At 40.3% G+C, this 18,879-nt stretch overlaps 4 protein-coding genes across 4 annotated transcripts; 2 read left to right on the plus strand and 2 right to left on the minus strand.

The window, feature by feature from the left end:
- Nucleotides 1-1,948: 1,948 nt before the first annotated feature.
- On the plus strand, nt 1,949-13,181 carry LOC108067471 (protein-glucosylgalactosylhydroxylysine glucosidase). The gene is made up of 6 exons (XM_070215091.1): nt 1,949-2,198; nt 8,463-8,839; nt 9,058-9,745; nt 11,882-12,400; nt 12,468-12,961; nt 13,017-13,181. Exons 2-6 carry the CDS (start codon nt 8,485-8,487, stop codon nt 13,064-13,066), a joined length of 2,106 nt encoding a protein of 701 aa, XP_070071192.1. The 5' UTR covers nt 1,949-2,198; nt 8,463-8,484; the 3' UTR covers nt 13,067-13,181.
- Nucleotides 13,057-16,736, minus strand: LOC108067470 (U4/U6.U5 tri-snRNP-associated protein 1). Its single transcript, XM_017156503.3, has 6 exons — nt 16,406-16,736; nt 15,185-16,080; nt 14,573-15,120; nt 13,749-14,510; nt 13,457-13,682; nt 13,057-13,395 (listed from the first exon to the last, which is right to left on the minus strand). The coding sequence occupies exons 1-6, from the start codon at nt 16,662-16,664 to the stop codon at nt 13,240-13,242; spliced, it is 2,847 nt and encodes a 948-aa protein (XP_017011992.2). The 5' UTR covers nt 16,665-16,736; the 3' UTR covers nt 13,057-13,239.
- Nucleotides 16,737-16,934: 198 nt separating this feature from the next.
- On the plus strand, nt 16,935-17,470 carry LOC108067485 (uncharacterized). Its single transcript, XM_017156522.3, has 2 exons — nt 16,935-17,071; nt 17,126-17,470. The coding sequence occupies exons 1-2, from the start codon at nt 17,057-17,059 to the stop codon at nt 17,375-17,377; spliced, it is 267 nt and encodes an 88-aa protein (XP_017012011.1). The 5' UTR covers nt 16,935-17,056; the 3' UTR covers nt 17,378-17,470.
- Nucleotides 17,471-17,692: 222 nt separating this feature from the next.
- Nucleotides 17,693-18,858, minus strand: zuc (Mitochondrial cardiolipin hydrolase zuc). Its single transcript, XM_017156519.3, has one exon. The coding sequence runs from the start codon at nt 18,795-18,797 to the stop codon at nt 18,036-18,038; it is 762 nt and encodes a 253-aa protein (XP_017012008.2). The 5' UTR covers nt 18,798-18,858; the 3' UTR covers nt 17,693-18,035.
- Nucleotides 18,859-18,879: the final 21 nt, after the last annotated feature.

Genomic DNA, 18,879 nt, shown 5'->3' on the forward strand with positions numbered 1-18,879 from the left:
AGTGTGTACACGGTGGGAAAAAGTCCTGAAGTAAAGTAAAATATCAATTAAATTGATAGATTTTGTTATTACTATCCGAAGTCATTATCATATTAATTGTATATAAGGAGTACCATAAAAGCTCCCATTCCTAAGAATGGTCAGTTTATTTGAACTAAAGTAAAACTGAATGAGTACCAAAAATTCATTCATCAAATTTCACTGGACTTCAATAAATTGATTTTTCGTGTAAAATTTCACAAATTTCGAATATTTTTTCCAGTATACTTTCGTATGAAATTCTGGTTACGGACGGCTGCCTTTGACAGATCTACGATAGCGAAATAAAAAAAGAGAGTTTTTCGACCGATTCCAGGCCGAGCCAAGTGTCGCACGTGTTTTCCTTCAGGGTGTTTGCCGCAAGTACTTCCAAGTCGTTATAGTTTTCCTCATTTTAATGGGGATCCACTAACCCAACCTCTGGGGGTACAGTTGAGTTTGGCGGAGGATGCAAGCGGAGCCAAATGTTTCATGCAACATATCAAACTCAACGGAGCAGAAAATCAAAAAAGTGCAAAAGGCAGAACACATCAACAGGTTGCCAAAGTCTGAGAGTGCAAAAGAGATGGCTTCAAATAGGGAGAGAGAGAGGGAGGGATAAAGATAGAGCTAGCGACCCTACAAGTATGATAATAATTTAGACTGTTATCTCTTAAAAGAGCCAACCAACATGCAATATGGTACGGATCTGAGTTCAGCTCCGCTGTAAAATGCAAACAGTTTTCCGCTGCCGTGAATGGAAAACCGAGGAAAAATTATGTGCTAAACACGCAGTCTGAATGAGTACAGTTAGCACAAAATATAAAGCAAATTCTTGGCTGATGCCTGCCTACACTAGGCAACCAAGTCCTTAATAAAAAGAGCATAGAATATTTTATAAGGTGTTTCAAAATATGAATCAAAAACTTCAAGGTATTTTATCAAAGTACACCTCAAGAAAACGTATATTATAAAATCTACAAAAATAATAACTCAAGCTAAGCTTTAAAACCTTTTACTAACCTGCTGACCAAAAGTAATTGTAATATTTTTTATAAGGTCGAAAACTTAACCTGCCAAATCAGCACTTAACATTCGTTAAATACTGTTTTAGTTGTTATATATTGATATACTTATTTATACTTATTTTCAACAATATGTGTTGAAAGATTTTCTATTCAGTTATATCTATAAACAAATATCTATCAGGTATACCAGAGACTTGCTGCCAGGTGTTGCGAAGTGGCGACGGCGCCTTGAACATAACTTCAATTAAAGTGCAATAACATCTCTATTATTGGCCAATGGCTGTATCAATAAGCGTCGTCCACTCGCTGAGATGACGTGAGATATGAAGCGCTCTAAAACAATAAAATTCTGAAATCAATTTCCACAATGTCCGACTCAAAGAAGCGGCAGTGATGCGTAAACGTGTTGAGGTTGAGGCCAATGGAGGGACCTGGGCTACCGGTTGAAGTTGAAGTCCATCGAAGTCGAAGTCGAAGTAGATGTCGATTCATGTTCCATCCTAGCCCGATCACACCTTAAATGGCGACTGGTAACTCGAGAGCCTGTGATTACCTGAGAAAGAAGCGAGAAATATTTATGAACCGATGGCCCCACCAGATCCTCATCAATGGAAGCGGCTGGCCAGCTGAATGGACTATCGCGGGGCCATCTAGGGGGAGTTCCTCTCACTCTATCGGCACTCCATCTCCAAAAGGCCACGGAAAAGCGCTGATGGATATTGCACAACAAAAAATGTAGTAGTATTAAAAAAAACATTTCATCCATTTAATTTTAAATATATTGTTTTAAGTGATTTAAAACCAATGGATTAAAAACGAAGACCATATGACCTAAAACGAATCAATACGAATATTTCATAGTTTCAATATGGAGTCAACATAGAATTTGGAATCACAAATATTTTTCTAGATCTAAATTCTAAATTATTTGAGTAAACTTTCCATTCTTTTAAAAAACATTTTCTTAGTTCGATTTTTCTGAGTACACCATTGCGTAGCAGGAAGCACGCTCCAAGTAACTTATGAAAATGTATAAAAAAGCGGGCAAAGATATAAAGCCAAGAAGTTGGAAATCTTGGGAGGGGTGTTCGGTGACCGAGCAACAACAGGTGTAATAATTGAAATCTGTTTTTCCACAAAACCCTAATCACGGTGAGTGAGCGCGCGAGCCAAGATATATTCTTTGGCAGATATTTTTCGGCCTGCGGTTACGGTTGGCGGTTGTCTAGGCATTAACTCAACCAGCAGCTGTAAAATTACAGCAAATGTTTAACCAACCCCTTCGGAGGAAATTGGGAAGATGGGGGCCTGTACCGGATGGTAGGTCTTAGGCATAGCGCATACGCCACTTGGTCCGCGGAGTCCTCCAGGAGACCGGGTCACCACAAGACCTTTCCCACGATCCCGCGACTCCTGACCTGCCTTAATTAGGCAGCCAGCCAAGCGTTTCCACATGTCGCACCCAGTGCCATTTGCAGCTCGTCTCCTTTTTTCCTCTTATATTTCCATTTTGGTGGATGACTTACGCATTACAAGTGAAGCAAATTAAAATTTACATATCAATCCCCGAAACCAGCAACCTGCGCCTCATGCTGATAATTATCTTTGCACACTATGGTCCCCTCTCTTTCTCCATTTCTCCACCTGTCTCTCTCTGTTTTTCTGTGCGGCTGGTAATTGAATTGGAGTGCAGCCGCGAAAAGGTCACAGACACTGCACATCGCAAGCGCAGTCAGCGAAAAAACGCAACACCAATCGGCAAAATCATGAGGTATTTGGAAATGGAACTAAAAATATATTTTTTGGGTGTTCTATTATTAATATTACTCTATTATAAACCAAAAATTAAATATTAAAACTATTTAATAAGTATGAAAATGATCTAAAATGTGAAAAGCTAAACATTTGAATATTGTTCAATAAATTAAATTTAAATACTTAAGTTCCTATATATTTTATTCACATGCATTTAATTTTATACGGCTAAAACAAAAACTATCTGACATCCCTTTGGAGTTAAACGGTATTAGTTATATGTATGTCATAGTCCATTCATAGGAGTTTTCTTTGACGATTGTTTATCTATTTGTATTATTATTTAATTATGTTTATTATTGTTTATTTATTTTTTTTATTTTTTATTAATTTGAGGTATTGTTTATTTATTTTTATTTACTTATTTTTATTACTTGTTCTATATTTCACAACTTTGGTAAAACAAGTAAAATTTAAGAGATTAACCTTATTTTAAATGGAGCAGTTTATTACATATATAAAACGTTTTTGGATAAATCGAGAAGAATTTATTTATATATTAGGAATATTTAGTAAATGTTTTCGTATCTTTAAAATTTTTGTAAAATCCATTTATGTATCTAATGGAACCATTTGCACTGTTTATAGTTAGATGATTTAAAGTATTATTTGTGATTGTTTAAAAATGACGCGTTCTGGGCAGTGTAATTAAAGCGAGTGCTCAACGCGTGAGATCATCCATGAATAAGGCAGAACCCGTAGCCATCGCCATCGTCATCGCCACTGCCATAACCCATAACCATGGATGTTGCTACTCCGGCTGCAGCCACCTGGGCGCACAAAATAATGCAAATTATCAGCTAGAAATTGCACGAGTGGTCAGGTGCATAATGAAGCAGCAGCTGGGGAAGATGAGCCAGAAGCCGCTGCTCGTCCATAATTGAGTTGCAAATGCTTTGGGTTGGGGTTGGTTGGGTCTTGGCTCTCAGCTCTTTTTGGCCATTGGTTCCCAGGCCAGCGGAAAACTTTTTAAACACTCCGTTTCATAGATAATCATCATAATTATCTGGCAAACAATAAATATAATATCTAGGCAAATTACAACAATTAGGCAGCTCCCGACTCACAGTTGGAGTTGAATAACACCCAAAAGTTGGTCCCAAAAACAAAAAAAAAAGAAACCATGCCAGGGGAAAGCAAATGATTGCTGGCTGCCTGTATTAATGTGTCCCTCCTTTCGGCTCACTGTACATTGTATGTAACACAATGGCTGGGTGGCCGCACAATAAACATGATTTTCACACGCGTTTCATTTTTTGGGCAGAGCACCCCACTCGCTCACAAATTAGGCAGAAAAACACTGGGGTCTAGAAAATTTAAAACGCGAGCAATGGTTTAAGCCACAGAAGGCCAAGATAATTAAGCTATAATATTAAATGTGTTTTAACAGTTCAAAAGCTACATTTAGTTCTCGACGAAATTTTTTCTGTATGCCACAATTCAAAAGGATTAAGATACACGATTTTTTATATAATACACAGTGCTATAATGTGCATTTCTGCGTCAGTGATTTTTAACTTCGCGCCTAATTTCGCAAGAAAAATAATTATTTCCAAAAAAGTACGGTCTGGGGAAATTTCTCCACCCTACGCTAAGGGTAAATTCGCACCTATTTTAAATACATATTTTTATATTTGACGAGCTGGCTAACGAACAGACTACCAGCAGCAGCAACAAATATAGGACGTCAACAAAAATGGTACGCTTGATCAGTGTAGCATATTTTCAGGCGTTAAACTCCCTACATTTTTCAGGTGACGAAATTTCCCCAGTTGTGTGGTGATTTTACCCCCCTGTGTGGTGAGATTGCCCCAGTATATTGGTTTTACATTTTATTTTTTTATAAATCACCAAGCTAATTAAAAAAATAGGGGAATGTCACATTTTAAAGCTTGGTGCTAACCGCATTCAACAATAAAAATAGAAATATGATAACGTGTCTCAAGATGGACAAAAAATAGCTTTGAAAAAATGCTGACGAAATTCCCCCACTCTCCCCTACAGCTTTCGAACTTACTTTTGGTTTCAGTCGACAGAATAAAATTGTTTAGGAAATTATAACAATAATAATTGGTCAACCTTAGAGATTTATTAACAACATTTTAATTCAGCTAAACAAATCTTCTAAAATCAAATTTTTTTATTTGTTTGCACTATAAGGGTCTAGTAAAATTCTAAATATACCTAATTTTGAAAGTAAAGGAAAGGACATATATTAAAAGAAAAATAAAATTAAATTACTTTCATCTTCAAATCAGCCCTTTAAAATATATCGCCCAATTTTGAAAACCAAATCGTGTCGATTTAACTACATTTATACATTGTTTTTGTACTTCTGGGTATTTCATGGCATTACAAACCTCGGATGGCAACAACTAAGCCCAATGCCTCCAAAAGCGGAAACTCATTGGCAACGCTTCGTTGCGTAAATTTCTCGACGCGACTTTTCGGCCAACAGGTTGGCAAAAAAAAAAAGAACAACAAAAAACACGTCAAATAAAACAAGAAGAAAGAAAACAAAAATCTGACGCCAAACCAAACCAAAACCGCCAGCAAAATGGCCGACAATAACAAAAGCCAAAACAAAAACTAAACAACAAAAAAAAAACTGAAAAATTTGTTTTAATATTTCAGTTACGCTTCGGCAAGCGACAACATCGCGATAGAGCCCCCGACTTTGACTTCTTGAAAAGTACCATATAGTACATATATGTATGTGGCGGGGGATGATACAGTGGAAAAGGGTAAATCACTGAGGAGCCCCACATACGATACTCGCCGATGGAGATCTCGTGCCAACCCAAACCACAGCCGTAGAAGACTCTACCAGGCCGAACCAACGAAATGGGGAACGAACACCTGAGCATTTCTTTATGGATCTTGAGCAGAAAACCTATCGCGGCGTAACGCCATTAAAATTAGTGCCGAGCTCAGCTGAACCAAACTTCGGAGAGAGAACTAGGGCCCGCTAAGATTCAGATAAAGAAACATATACAGATACACTATTGTAAAATTGTTAAGAAGAATACCGTACATTCAGTAAATATTTATAATTATATATTTTTTTTTATTACTAAAATTTTACTTATCGTGTTTATGAGCCGATCTTTAAAATTTAATATTGCCAAGCTCTTCAATTATAAATTTCTGTCAGAAAAAGAATATTATAATTTATATTACAAACAATTTTCTTTTAATTACTTTAATTATAAGTTACAATTTAAAACTCCTCGAATTACACCAAGATTAAATTAGTTTTAGTGTACTGATAGAGATATATACTTAGGGGTAACAGAACCATCAAATGGGGTTCCAGTCACGAACGCATATCGGTTATAGCTAGTCGGTTCTTAGCTTGGTTACGCTTCGTTGTCAGATACTAAGATGGCGTTGAATATTTCGGATATGTTCAGATCGGGTGGGAGGCCTATCCAGTCAGATGTAAAGCTCGGCAAGAGCTTCAGCCGGAATCCGATGTGGAAAAGGGCAGACGTTGACTCCCAGGTAATTAGAGTCGACAACAAAGACCATAATTACCTTGTAACTAGGAATTATGAAAAAATCATAAAAATAACTACACAAAAAAAATAGTGAAAAGAATGTAGTCTAGGGCCACCCAGTCACAGAGATCAGGCCTGAGCCACCTGACAGTAGTCAATCTTTAATGACTTTTATTCTTATTTTATATTTCAGTTTTTCCTCTTTACATTAGAAGATTTCCCATGATTGTGCCATTCCCATTCAGCACTCGCATCTTCTCTTTGGGTCAGGTCTAATCTCCGCCTTGATAATCTTGGCCCATCCAAGTCGATGTCTTGTCTGCCCATTCAGATCTCTAAGTGCGGTGCAATAAAAAGTCAGCCACTTGTGTGTACTTCCCTCCTCGTGTTTTACTTTTTTATTGTTTTCAAGTGCTTGGGAAGAATGCCAATTGCCTTTGGACATGGGACAATATTAACGGCATTGAGGTAGAAAAACACAGCTAAATGCCGAAAGGCTACCTTCTCTTCTAGCCAATGATTTTGCAATACTTTATGAGTACTTTACATCAATAATAAGGATAATAAGGCAGCTGTAGAAAATGACTTAATCAACGGAAAGAAAATGTTATAATTAAAATTTACCAATAATAACGTAGAAAGGTAACAGTTCCTATTTAAGCAAGTATTAATAACCGTCTTAAAAATTTTCAGAATATAGTAAACTTAAACGATACCCGTAGGGTATAGGGTGAAATCGGTCTAATCTTTTTTTTTAATTCAAAATAATAAAACATATCGATTAGATAGTTTAATTCCTTTTTGTATAAATTAATTAAGCACTTATTAAAGTTGATTTCTATGGCCATATATCAACTGATAAGGAATCACTTAAGACCTAGGGAAATCACCGGGGGTACTCAATAATATGAAAAGCTAGCAGAGAAAAGTTCAATTCTATTGATTTGACTATAGTCAACCCAATCGCCCCATTCCTTCTCGCAAAAGATTACATCTTATTATCAGCCCTCTTATCACCATTACGAGACTTGCAATTGTATAAAGTGGGAAACTAAATCAGTATACTTCGGACACCGCTGCTGAGTAGATCGCGAAAATATGCTGAAAACTATTTTTTACATCGGTTGTATAGCTCTTTTGCAAAGCTGCTTGGCTGAGACACCTGAATCATATCTTCTCAAAACCCATAGGTATTGCAATTCTGTAAAGAAGCTTAAGACCCTCTTTTAATTATTATAATAAATAATTAAATTTATTTCAGGGCTGTGAACCACTCCGGAGCTGAACCACTCCGAACCGGAGTGGTTCACTTTTTTTTAGAAAACGAACCGAACCGTAAACCGGAGCGCCGAATTTTTTTATAATTGAACCGGAACCAAACCGGAACTTTTTTTTTTGATATTCGGTTCGATTCACGAAAAATTTATTTTGTGTGTTCGTGTTTTTTTATTCAACAGTGTGGGGGGTTTTCTGATCATATTAACATAGAGTTTATTTACTAAGGGAAATAAAAATGCGCCAATTTTTGTGGCTATGCAATGACTGCATCTTACTCAAACAATCTAATAATATATAACTATCATCTTCCAAAACTTTTCGCAGTATGCCCACATTAAAATTACATGATTAAAGCAAAGAGTATACTCTTTGCCTTAACTGGTAAACACTTTATAAATCATAAATCTAGTAACTTTACTTATAAGTCTTAATGTTATGGTACATATTTCAATGAAAATACATGGAAATAAATGTTGACTTTATTATTTCATTAAAAAAAATTTATTTTTTTGAACCCTGGTTCGAACCTGAACCCTGCTCCGGCTCATCATTGAACCGGTTCGCAAACCGGAACATTATCTGTCGATTAGGTTTGAACCCCGAACCGAACCCATGCAAAAATAATATGGGTTCACAGCCCTGATTTATTTGTTACACTTTGAATTTAATGTGCAGAAAACGGTTACTTAGGGACTCCCAAATAAAAAGTTTTTAATATCTATTTTTTTATTTTTGATAATTTTTTGTATATCTATAAGCAAAATGTCTTGCCTCCCACGAATATTAATGACTTTTGTTAATAATACAAAATCTCACATTACAGTCTTCCCTCGGACCTGAGTTTTATGCCAACCCTGGGCAATGGCCACCTGGGCTATACGGTTTTCGGAGATGCGATCTTCATGAACGGAGTCTACAACGGAGCCGGCGGAAATAGCAAGCGAGCTCGCATTCCCAACTGGCTAAATATCAGCACGGAAGTTTGCGATCGCTTCGGTTGCGCTACTGGTAACGATGTGGACATAAATGGAACCAGCTATGAGATGGATCTTCGGGATGGCTACTTCCGCGTTCTAACAACCTACAAAACACTGGGGATTTCGGTGGAGCAGAAAACCTATCCGCACAAGTTTTACAATCGTGCCTTGGTATATGAAGTGGTAGCCAACAGACTTTCCAGCCGAAATTCGAGAATTAACTGTGAGTAATATAAAAATAACAAAAATCTTTAGTATTTATTTAAAAATAAGGATATTTAACAATATACATATTCAAAGACGCTCAAATCGAATTTAATTTGAAATTTGAATCTATAAAATCTTTAAGTAATTCTTTAAACTAAATATTACGTTTGCGATGGACTTATATTTCCCTTATTGTAATTCATTTTATAATTTATATAATATTACTTCTTTTAGCTCCCAAGTTTCTGAAACTCACCCATTTTCCCGGCAACTACAGCGATGCCTTTGATTTTGTCGTTGTGAACAATGGCAGCTCCGCCAGTGGCGATTTTCGCACACTTCGAGGTCGCACAAAGATCCTTGAGCAAGAGAAGTTCCAACCAGATCCCCAGGAGATCTTTGTCCTCTTTAGTGAATCCTTGGAGGAGCCCCTAAAACTGCAGTGGCCCACATGGCAAGATCAGTTTACCCATAGAGTTATCATCACCATAGATAGAGAGGAAAGTGTTGCGCGAAAGGAACTGCAAGATGTGCTCCAGTTGAGCTCTAGAAATCTTCTCCAGAAGCACACCGAATCTTGGAACAGTTTCTGGGACAATGAGTTCTCGATTGAAATTCGTGGCGATGCTCTGGAACTGTCGCAGATTGTTAACGCAGGCATATTCTATTTGGTGAGTTCTCTGCCGTCAATCGAGACCAACCAGAAAAACGAACCCTTCTATGGCTTGAGTCCCACTGGCTTGGGGCGTGGCAATCTGGAGTCGGATTACCAGGGGCACAACTTCTGGGATACGGAGATCTGGATGCTGCCGATAGTCAGTCTATTTGGCTATGAGTATGCAAAACAAGTGATAGACTATCGCAGCAGAAAATTGGAGGCAGCTAAATACCATGCGAATTTGACTGGCTACAAGGGAGCCAGGTGAGAATTATAGTCTATTTAAAAGATATTTTATTATACGTTACTCGTAGGGTAAAAGGGTATATTGTATTCGTGAAAAAGTATGTAACAAAAGTATGTAAAACAAGAAAGGAAGCTACCTTCGGCCAGCCGAAGCTTATATACCCTTGTAGATAAAGTAATGCTTACTCGGTGCAGTTCCAGGAATTCCAATTTTGTTTTTAAGTAGTCAAGAATCAAAACGCCTACTTACTACAAAGTTACAATGAATTTTCTTATATTTGTTTGAATATTCCTATGGGAGCCTTAAGATATAGTGGTCCGATCCGGCTCGCTCTGACATATGTACAGTGAGTCACATTAATATTCGGTTTTTTTTTTTGTCAACTTCAGACGTGAATAAAAAGTTTGAAACTAATAAAACAAAAAATCAAATAATGCGGAAATAAAGCTTATTTTATTACCTTTTCATAGATATATATATGTTATTACTTTTTTTAAAATTTAACTGAGAAACATGCATAAACGAAAGAAAAGCCGAATATTGGGGTCACATTAATATTCGGTTTTCCCTTTTTGTACTAAAAATCAAAAAAATTATTTAGGAAATAAACTAAATTTGACATTTGAAATGCTAGCCATTATTGTCTATGGTATCGTTTAAATATTTTGGCATACTTAAAAATTTTTTTTTTGCCTATTCTGGGCCAGGTTTTCCAACCTAAAAAAAGGATGTACGGGATAATGTCAAATAAGTTTGCAAAGGTACAACAAATTCTCGATTTTTTTTTTTTAATTTATGGTTAAACCCCTAGCCTTTAACTAGAAATCAGTTTCAGCGCAATCCATTCATCACACCAAAAAAAATGGATGGGTACAAAAGCAGAGTCGCTCGAAAATTCATTTTTCCTTAAGTTTTGTATGGAATCAAGCAGCAAAACGCTTCTTCTGAGCGACTCTGCTTTTGTACCCATCCATTTTTTTTGGTGTGATGAATGGATTGCGCTGAAACTGATTTCTAGTTAAAGGCTAGGGGTTTAACCATAAATTAAAAAAAAAAAATCGAGAATTTGTTGAACTTTTGACATTATCCCGTACATCCTTTTTTTAGGTTGGAAAAACTGGCCCAGAATAGGCAAAAAAAAAATTTTAAAGTATGCCAAAATATTTAAACGATAACATAGACAATAATGGCTAGCATTTCAAATGTCAAATTTAGTTTATTTCCTAAATAATTTTTTTGATTTTTAGTACAAAAAGGGAAAACCGAATATTAATGTGGCCCCAATATTCGGCATTTCTTTCGTTTATGCATGTTTCTCAGTTAAATTTTAAAAAAAGTAATAACATATATATATCTATGAAAAGGTAATAAAATAAGCTTTATTTCTGCATTATTTGATATTTGTTTTATTAGTTTCAAACTTTTTATTCACGTTTGAAGTTGACAAAAAAAAAAACCGAATATTAATGTGACTCACTGTATGTACTACCTGCAGTAGAAAGAAGACTTTCGGGAAAGTTTTATCGCGATGGCTTTAAAACTGAGAGACTAGTTGGCATAGAAACGGACAGACGGACAGACGGACAGACGGACATGGCTAGATAGACTCGGCTATTGGTGCTGATCAAGAATATATATACTTTATGTGGTCGGAAACGTCTCCTTCACTGCGTTGCAAACATCTGGCTGAAATTATAATACCCTCTACAAGGGTATAAAAATATATATTCTTGATCAGAATCACTAGCCGGGTCGATGTAGCCATGTCCGTCTATCCGCCTGTTTGTCCGTATGAACGCTAAGATCTCGGAAACTACAAAAGCTAGAAAGTTTGGATTACCCACACATATTCTTAGGCTTCCTACGCAACGCAAGTTTGTTTCAGCTGAGCGCCACGCCCACTCTAATGCCCACAATCTCCTTTAAAATGTGACTGGCACCCCCATTCTTAAAAATTTTTGAAAAGCATAAAAGTAAATGTTGCTGTGCTTTTTTAAAATCTATCAAAGTGTAGAACAAAATTTTTCAAATTGGACTATTCATTAAAAAGTTAATGTCTCCCTCGCACTTTTCTAAGCTGACTAACGTGTATCTGACAATCGAGTTACTCAACTATAGCGTTTTCCTTTGTTTTATTTATATTTTCTTATTAGATTTCCCTGGGAAAGTGCCTACACTGGCACAGAGGTCACCAATCCCTGCTGCCCCGAAGTTTCGCAACAGGAGATTCACATATCCCCCGATATATCCTTTGCCCTGCAAAAGTTTTTCGCCCAATCAAACGATACCGTTTGGGCCTGCGATACAGCTTGGCCCATAGCCGCCGAAGTGGCCGACTTCCTGGTGAGTCGAGCCATTTGTGATGAATCCCAAAATGCGTGCCACTTCCTAAACGTGATGGGACCCGACGAGGATCATCCAGACGTGAATGATAATGTTTACACGAATGCGGTGTCCAAAATCGCACTGGATTTCGCCGAATGGTTGGGTCAAATGTGTGGTAATGCCAGCACCGAAAGGATTGAGAAATGGCGAGAGTTAAGCGATCGATTGGTGATTCTACGAGATGACAATCTGAACTATCATCCCCAGCACCAGGGTTATATTCCGAACACCATTGTCAAGCAGGCGGACACCATTCTACTCGGATATCCGTTGAATTTCGATACCAGGTGATTATCAAAGTTTGCGAGCTATAAATGATTTTGTAGATAATTCCATTTCCTTGCTCTATTAAAGCATCTTACACAATAATGACCTTGGATTTTATGCAAACGCCACCCGAGAATCGGGTCCTGCGATGACATGGTCCATGTTCGCTGCGAATTATCTTAGAATCCTTGAGATGAAGCCGGCCAACGAGTATTTCGAGCGTGGCTACAAGAGCTACGTGCGACCCGAGTTTAAAGTCTGGAGTGAAACTCCCCTCGGATACGAAGGATCCGCTAACTTCCTCACCGGCATTGGTGGCTTCCTGCAAGCCTTGATCTTCGGCTATGGTGGCCTGGATTTTGGCAGAACCAACGACGACCAGTTCTTGATGTATTTTGGTATTACTATGACGCCTCCAAATGTGGACGAAATCCATATCAGCTCTATTCCATACGGGAATGCCAAGTGTAGCTTGACCTACGGAAATCAGTCCTCCACAATATCGTGTTCAGATAGGTTAAGTAAGGGCTTCCAGATGATTCAAGATCAGAAGAAAACTCTGCTTGCCAAAACCTTTAATTGTAAGTAGAATATTTTATTTGGAAGATTTCCCTCTTAAGATGATTTACTTTTCAGTGACCCGTCGCAATGAAGATCCCCCAATTCAGATCAAGCATTTAAGATAAATCCAAAGTGTATTTTGAATAAATATCAAGAGAATTACATATTTAGGCCGGATGCATAATTGGGAGTTCTAATCTTAAGTATTTAGTACGCGGATTAGGAAGTATCTATTGCATTTGGTTATGGTTATCTGGGTAATTAAATCGCTTCTCTTTCCTCCTTCCTTCTATTTTTTTTACTTGAATTTGGCTATTGAGGAGCCGCTGACACCGGGCGCGTTTTTATTGCTGCCACTGAGCACTACGTAAGCGGTCTTGGTCTCCTTTTGCTTCTGCTGCAACATGGTCAGAGTTCCCAGTGGTGTATCAGTTGAACTCATGGTTTTCATTAACTGTAATGAAAGAATTTAGCTCTTAGTTTGTTTTAACCTTTTCGTTTAATGGTTTACTCACCCCATCCTGTTCCATTTTCTTCAGACGCTTTTCAATCTTATTCTTTCCCGGTCCCTTGCCGTGGAACTTGTGTGACAAGTAGCGGAAAGCCTCTTTGAGGTTCAATATGCGGCCATTGTCATCGATATAATCCAACTTAACATTCGGCTTGAAGGTCTCCTTGTCCTTGAAGTCTGTAATCGGTCCAAAGTGGAAGCGATCACGACGCCCAACCTTGTCGTCCTCACTGTAAAGATAAGAGAGCCAATAAAATACAAGTTTATCCTCCAGTTAATGTTTTTTTTAAACTTACCCAGCTGCTTTATCCTCAATGGAATAGTTTTTGGCCTGAAGATGGGCCATTTTGGTGTTGCTAGGCCTGTTCTTCTCCTCCTTTTCCAGGTATCCCTTCGACAGAGCCAGCCGCAAAGCATTCGCTACACCGGCTCCCACATCGGGCTCCTCGTCTAGAATGGCACGATCCTCCAGGTCTTCTCCCAGATTATCCAAATCCGCGGGCTGCATGACTTCATCTGGATTAACCGAATTCCAGGTCCCATGACTCAGGGCAGGCTCATCGTTATGCGTGTCCATGTGCTCCTCCGGCTGATCGGTCTTATCAAAGTCCATCATGTCGTTGGAGTCCTCGTTACGATTTCCGGCCATACCGTAGGTGGGAATGTCTCCCAAAGTGCGGCAAAACTCCGCTGTGGCATTCAATACGATATTGCCGTCCACTCCGGTAAGCACCACACCTGAACTGGTGTCCTCCACGGGTTCAGGCTTGATTTCCCGCTCAATACTCTCAAAGTCGACGGGCAGGGGTTTCTTGATGATACCCTCCTTTTGTTTTAGTTTGCGAGCCTTCGCTAAAACGCGTTCTAAATCGTCATCCTCTGCTTCCACCTTAACTTCCGGTTTAATCTCCATCTCTTCATCCTCGTGATCGCGATAACGTCCACCGCGACTACCAAAATTGGAGGTTCCAGACGTTCCCGCCTCCACCAAAGGCTCAAGATCCTCGGCTTTTAGTTTTTGGCGAAGCTTCTTGACTTTTTTCTTTGGCTTCTTGAACCTGCAAGTAAATACGTGTTATTTAAAAAATATAAGATATTAACAAAGAAGTTATAAACTTACTTGGCCAACTCCTCTGTACTGTATGTGTCCGATGCCAGCTGCAGATTGGTATCCTCCAGCGTTTCCAATCGTTTTCCGGCCAACTTGGTTTTAATCTCCAGTAGCTTGCGCCTGTGCTCCCGCTCCTCATCCATATTCTCGCCAATCACGAAATTCTTTCGTTTTTTCGGCTGCCCGTCGATATCATCATCATACTTCTCCAGCACCGAACGCTCGATGGGATTGCCCAGCTCGTCGTACTGCTCCTCGTACACATTGTAGCCATAACTGAGCGGATTCTGCTTCTTGTTGGCCACATTCTTCTTGTAGCGCTCTTCGTCGACCATGTTGACATTGACTAGAGTATCGCCCTCCTCCTCGTTCAGCACATCTTGATCCTTGAGTGTTAGGATGACGGTGCGTCCTTCACCGAAATCATCCATGTCGTGATCGACTCGTAGACCCTTCAGATTGCCATCGCCATAGGCTCGCTGGCGGGCTTTGGTTTTCTCCTGCTCGAGCAGCTCCGAAACACCAAAGGCCTCATCCAGTTCCTCTAGCTCTTTGGCCTGCGGAAGAGGAAAATATTATTAATTCCCAATAGTATAAATTAAGAGGTGTATAAGTAACTACCTTACGCTTGGCTTCTTCACGCTCGTTGACCACTCGCTTGTTCTTGTCCACCCACTTGGCTACATTATCCGTTTCCTCGTCCGATTCGCCCAGCGTTTTAATGCGAGCCAGACGCTCCTCCAGGAAACGCTTCTCCTTGCGCTGCTTGAGCTTCTCGCGCAGCTTCTCCGCCTGCTTCTTCTCCTTTAGATTGTCCGCCGGCTTGTGCAGGAACTCGCCCCACTCATCCTTGTATGAGGAGAGATCAGCCTCGCCAGAGGATTTCTTCGCCTCGGTCTGGCTTTTGTCTGCTGCCGGCGGCGGCACCTTGCTCGGTCCACTGTCCACTTCGAGTGGCTTCAGGCCCAGCTTGGCGCGAAGCTTGTTGGTTTCCGTGATGGAGAGTACATCGCCGGCTCCGTTTTCGGGTATGGGCGAGAAGGAACGTGAGGAGGGTTTGCGTGATCCCGCCTGTGGGGATTGGGATCTGGAGCGCTCCCGCTGGCGTTCCCGTTCGCGCTCTCTGCCCGATCTCTTGCGAGCCTCGCGCTCCCTTTCGATCTCGCGCTCTCGCCGGGAATCGTACTCGGCATGCCTGGAGATTTGGGGCGGTGGAGGAGCGGTGAGCTCTCGTTCCCTTTCCCTTTCGCGTTCCCTTTCACGCTCCTTGAGGCGCTCCTTCTCGCGCTCCTTGAGCCGCTCCTTCTCCCGCTCCCGCTCGCGTTCCTCCCGCACCCGCAGCCGCTCCTTTTCCCGCTCCCTCTCGCGCTCCTTTTCCCGATCCCTGTCGCGTTCCCGCTCACGTTCCCGCTCTCGTTCACGTTCCTTTTCCCTTAGAAGTTCACGCTCGCGTCCAGAATCCCGCTCCCTCACCTGCTTGGCCTGCTCCTGCACGGGAACCTCCACGCAGTCGGAACCTGCAAATAGGGAACACCGGTTAGAACTGTCTAATCATCAGCAGCGGGGCAATCGCTTCAATCGCTTTAACCACTTCGGCACTCGCCCACTCACAATCTGCTCCAGCAGGGGAACATACACATCTGGAAGAAAAGGAGAAGCGCGGAGAAACGCAACGATGGCTTTAGTATGTCCGGGAAAGGGAAAAGTGCAGGACCAAGGCAATTGCCGGGCATTCGGGCGGTCCGTCAATCAGATTATCGCTTTTCCGCCGGATCCGCCGCCAGCGGCAGTTGCCCTTGAGCCTGGCCTGCACTCGATTGCAATAGCGGGGCAAACACTTACTGTCCGAGTCCGATTCCTCCAGGGAGATGACCTCGCTGGGCCGCTCGCGCTCCTTGTGCTTGTGGTGCTTGTGGCGGTGCTCCTTGTGCTCCTTGTGCTTCTTGTGCTTGTGGTGTCTGTGACGCGACGAGGAGTCGTCTGTGAGGTCCAGGGTCACATCCTCGTCCTCAGTGGTTCGTCTTTGGCGCTCCGGCGACCGCGACCGATGCCGGTTCTTCTTGTCCTTCTTGTGCTTCTTTCCGGACGACGAGGAACCCATTTTTTTTATTTTTTCCAACAATTTAAAGAAAATTTCACAATTTTTTATGGACGACGCCGGTGTGACCGTAAGCGGGAAGCGGAAATATACCAGGCATGCGCAAAAATACCAAAAAATACTTCTTGGCCATTTGCCATTCACAACCAGAGGCGTAATAAGGGGGTCAGCAAATAAATTTTAAATAATCACGACAAATAATATTTTTCGTTTTTTACATTTATAAAAGTAAATGTGAAAATTTAGGTCTAATTTTAGAGAAATTTACATATGATTTATATAAACAAAAATAAGCAAAAATACATAAATTTTTAAAGTTAATTCTTGCTCTTCTCATTTCACCATTCACCACGCACATAATAACAAATAACCACGCGGAGATCGCAACATAAACAATGGAACTAAGTAAAGTAAGTAAAACAAACTATTTAAAAATCCATACTATATTCATTTTGAACCCCCAGAAGTCAAAGAAATCGAAGAACGCCAAGAAGTCGAAGGCTCCCAAGGACTCGGCCGTTTCGCTTAAATTGACGGCTCTACATCGCAAGCAAAAGGAAGTGGCCCGCGTGCTGACCCTCAAACAGGAAATCCTTTTAAGATCTGGGGTGTCCTATTTGGAGTACCTGGAAATCAGGGCAGAGATTGAGCGACTAAATGGCGTGAAGGAGACTTTTTCGCGTCGTGCCGACAAATTGAAACAACAAGACAAATAGTTTATAGATCGATTTATTTTAAGAAAACAATAGAAATGTAATGAAATCAGTCTGAAATATGTATGTAATGTTGAAAAATCTTGTATGCAATATAAGCTGTAACAAAATGGTTTTTAGTTTTTTAATAATCATGAAAATGTCTTATAAAAGGAATGGCGGGCAATAACTTCAAATTTTCTTTTTAGTCGTGTCGGTTTTAAATTTATTAAATACAGACTAATAAGTATAACAATGCAATATACAATGGAATATGGAGCCAATTATGTTTTTGAAAAGTAGTAATCATAGATTTTACATATTTTTTTAATTCTAATAATTTTCAATAGTAGTAACAACAATATTTAAACAGTCATAATTAATTCTAATGTGACAATCACAGATTTCACAAGCTGTTTCTAAATTCGTTTTAGATTTAAATGGTACTAAAATATAATGAAATACAGAATATAATGAAAATAGTCAAAACTTAAAATTATTTTTGATTTCAGGTATTATTGTTTCGTTAACTATTTTTTGGTAGTTATTTATCCATTTCGTTTCGGGAGATTCTTAAGCTTATTAAACTTATAAAGTTAATATATTACCAAATATATTTTATCAGGAAGTTTAAAGGCACTGTTTGGTTAAGATGAGCCTTTTGATGGGGATGATTGGTGCTCTATTCGGTCTGGATTACTTGGTTCTCGTTCTTCTCGAAGGCCTTCCACATGCGGTTGAACTCCGACTGGAGCATGAAGCCCAGCTTCTCGTCATGGGTAATGACGCAGGCCTCCCAATTGCCGCCGAATCCCTGGCGTGTCCAGTTGACGGAGCCGATGACTGCGATGCTGTAACTTGGTCGCATCCATGTGCGTTTCCTCAGCTTCCGAATCTCCTCGACGCGCTCCACGCCATCGATTACGCAGAACTTGTTGTGCATCATGTACGTGGTGATGGGCACGCGCACCGGGACGCCAAAGCGGGCCAGCATAGTGATCTGGGATCCGCCAGAGTAGACCATCTCGCCGTCGCTGATGATCCGGATGGTTACGCCGCGCTGCAGAGCCCGCTTCATGGCTTCCGCCAGAATGATCGAGGTGAAGGTGTAAATGGCCAGGTCAATGGAGTACTCCGCCCGGTCGATCTGCTCCACGATCCTGCCCACATTCCTCAGGGTGCAGTACTTGTTCCGGCAATGAAACACCACCGGTTCCGGTGATCCCGGCCTGCAATTCCGGAGATGCTGGGCGGCACAAATCTCGCCCAGCTCATTGAAGCACACCACTTCGTGCACGCGGCTAGCCTTCTCCCGCTTGGCGCGAAAGTACAGAACCGCCTTCCATATAACCTCGGAAGCTAGAACCGCGCCTACGGCAATGCCAATGGTGGCTGCAACGGGATGATCTCGGATCTGTGCCATAATTAATTGGGAATACAACATTTTCGCAGAATATCCTTTTTTTCAAATAGACAGCTTAGAGTGACCATAAATGTGCAACTCTGATCTTGGGGTTATTATATCT

The sequence above is a fragment of the Drosophila takahashii genome, chromosome 2L (assembly GCF_030179915.1).
Source record: "Drosophila takahashii strain IR98-3 E-12201 chromosome 2L, DtakHiC1v2, whole genome shotgun sequence".
NCBI lineage: Eukaryota > Metazoa > Arthropoda > Insecta > Diptera > Drosophilidae > Drosophila > Drosophila takahashii.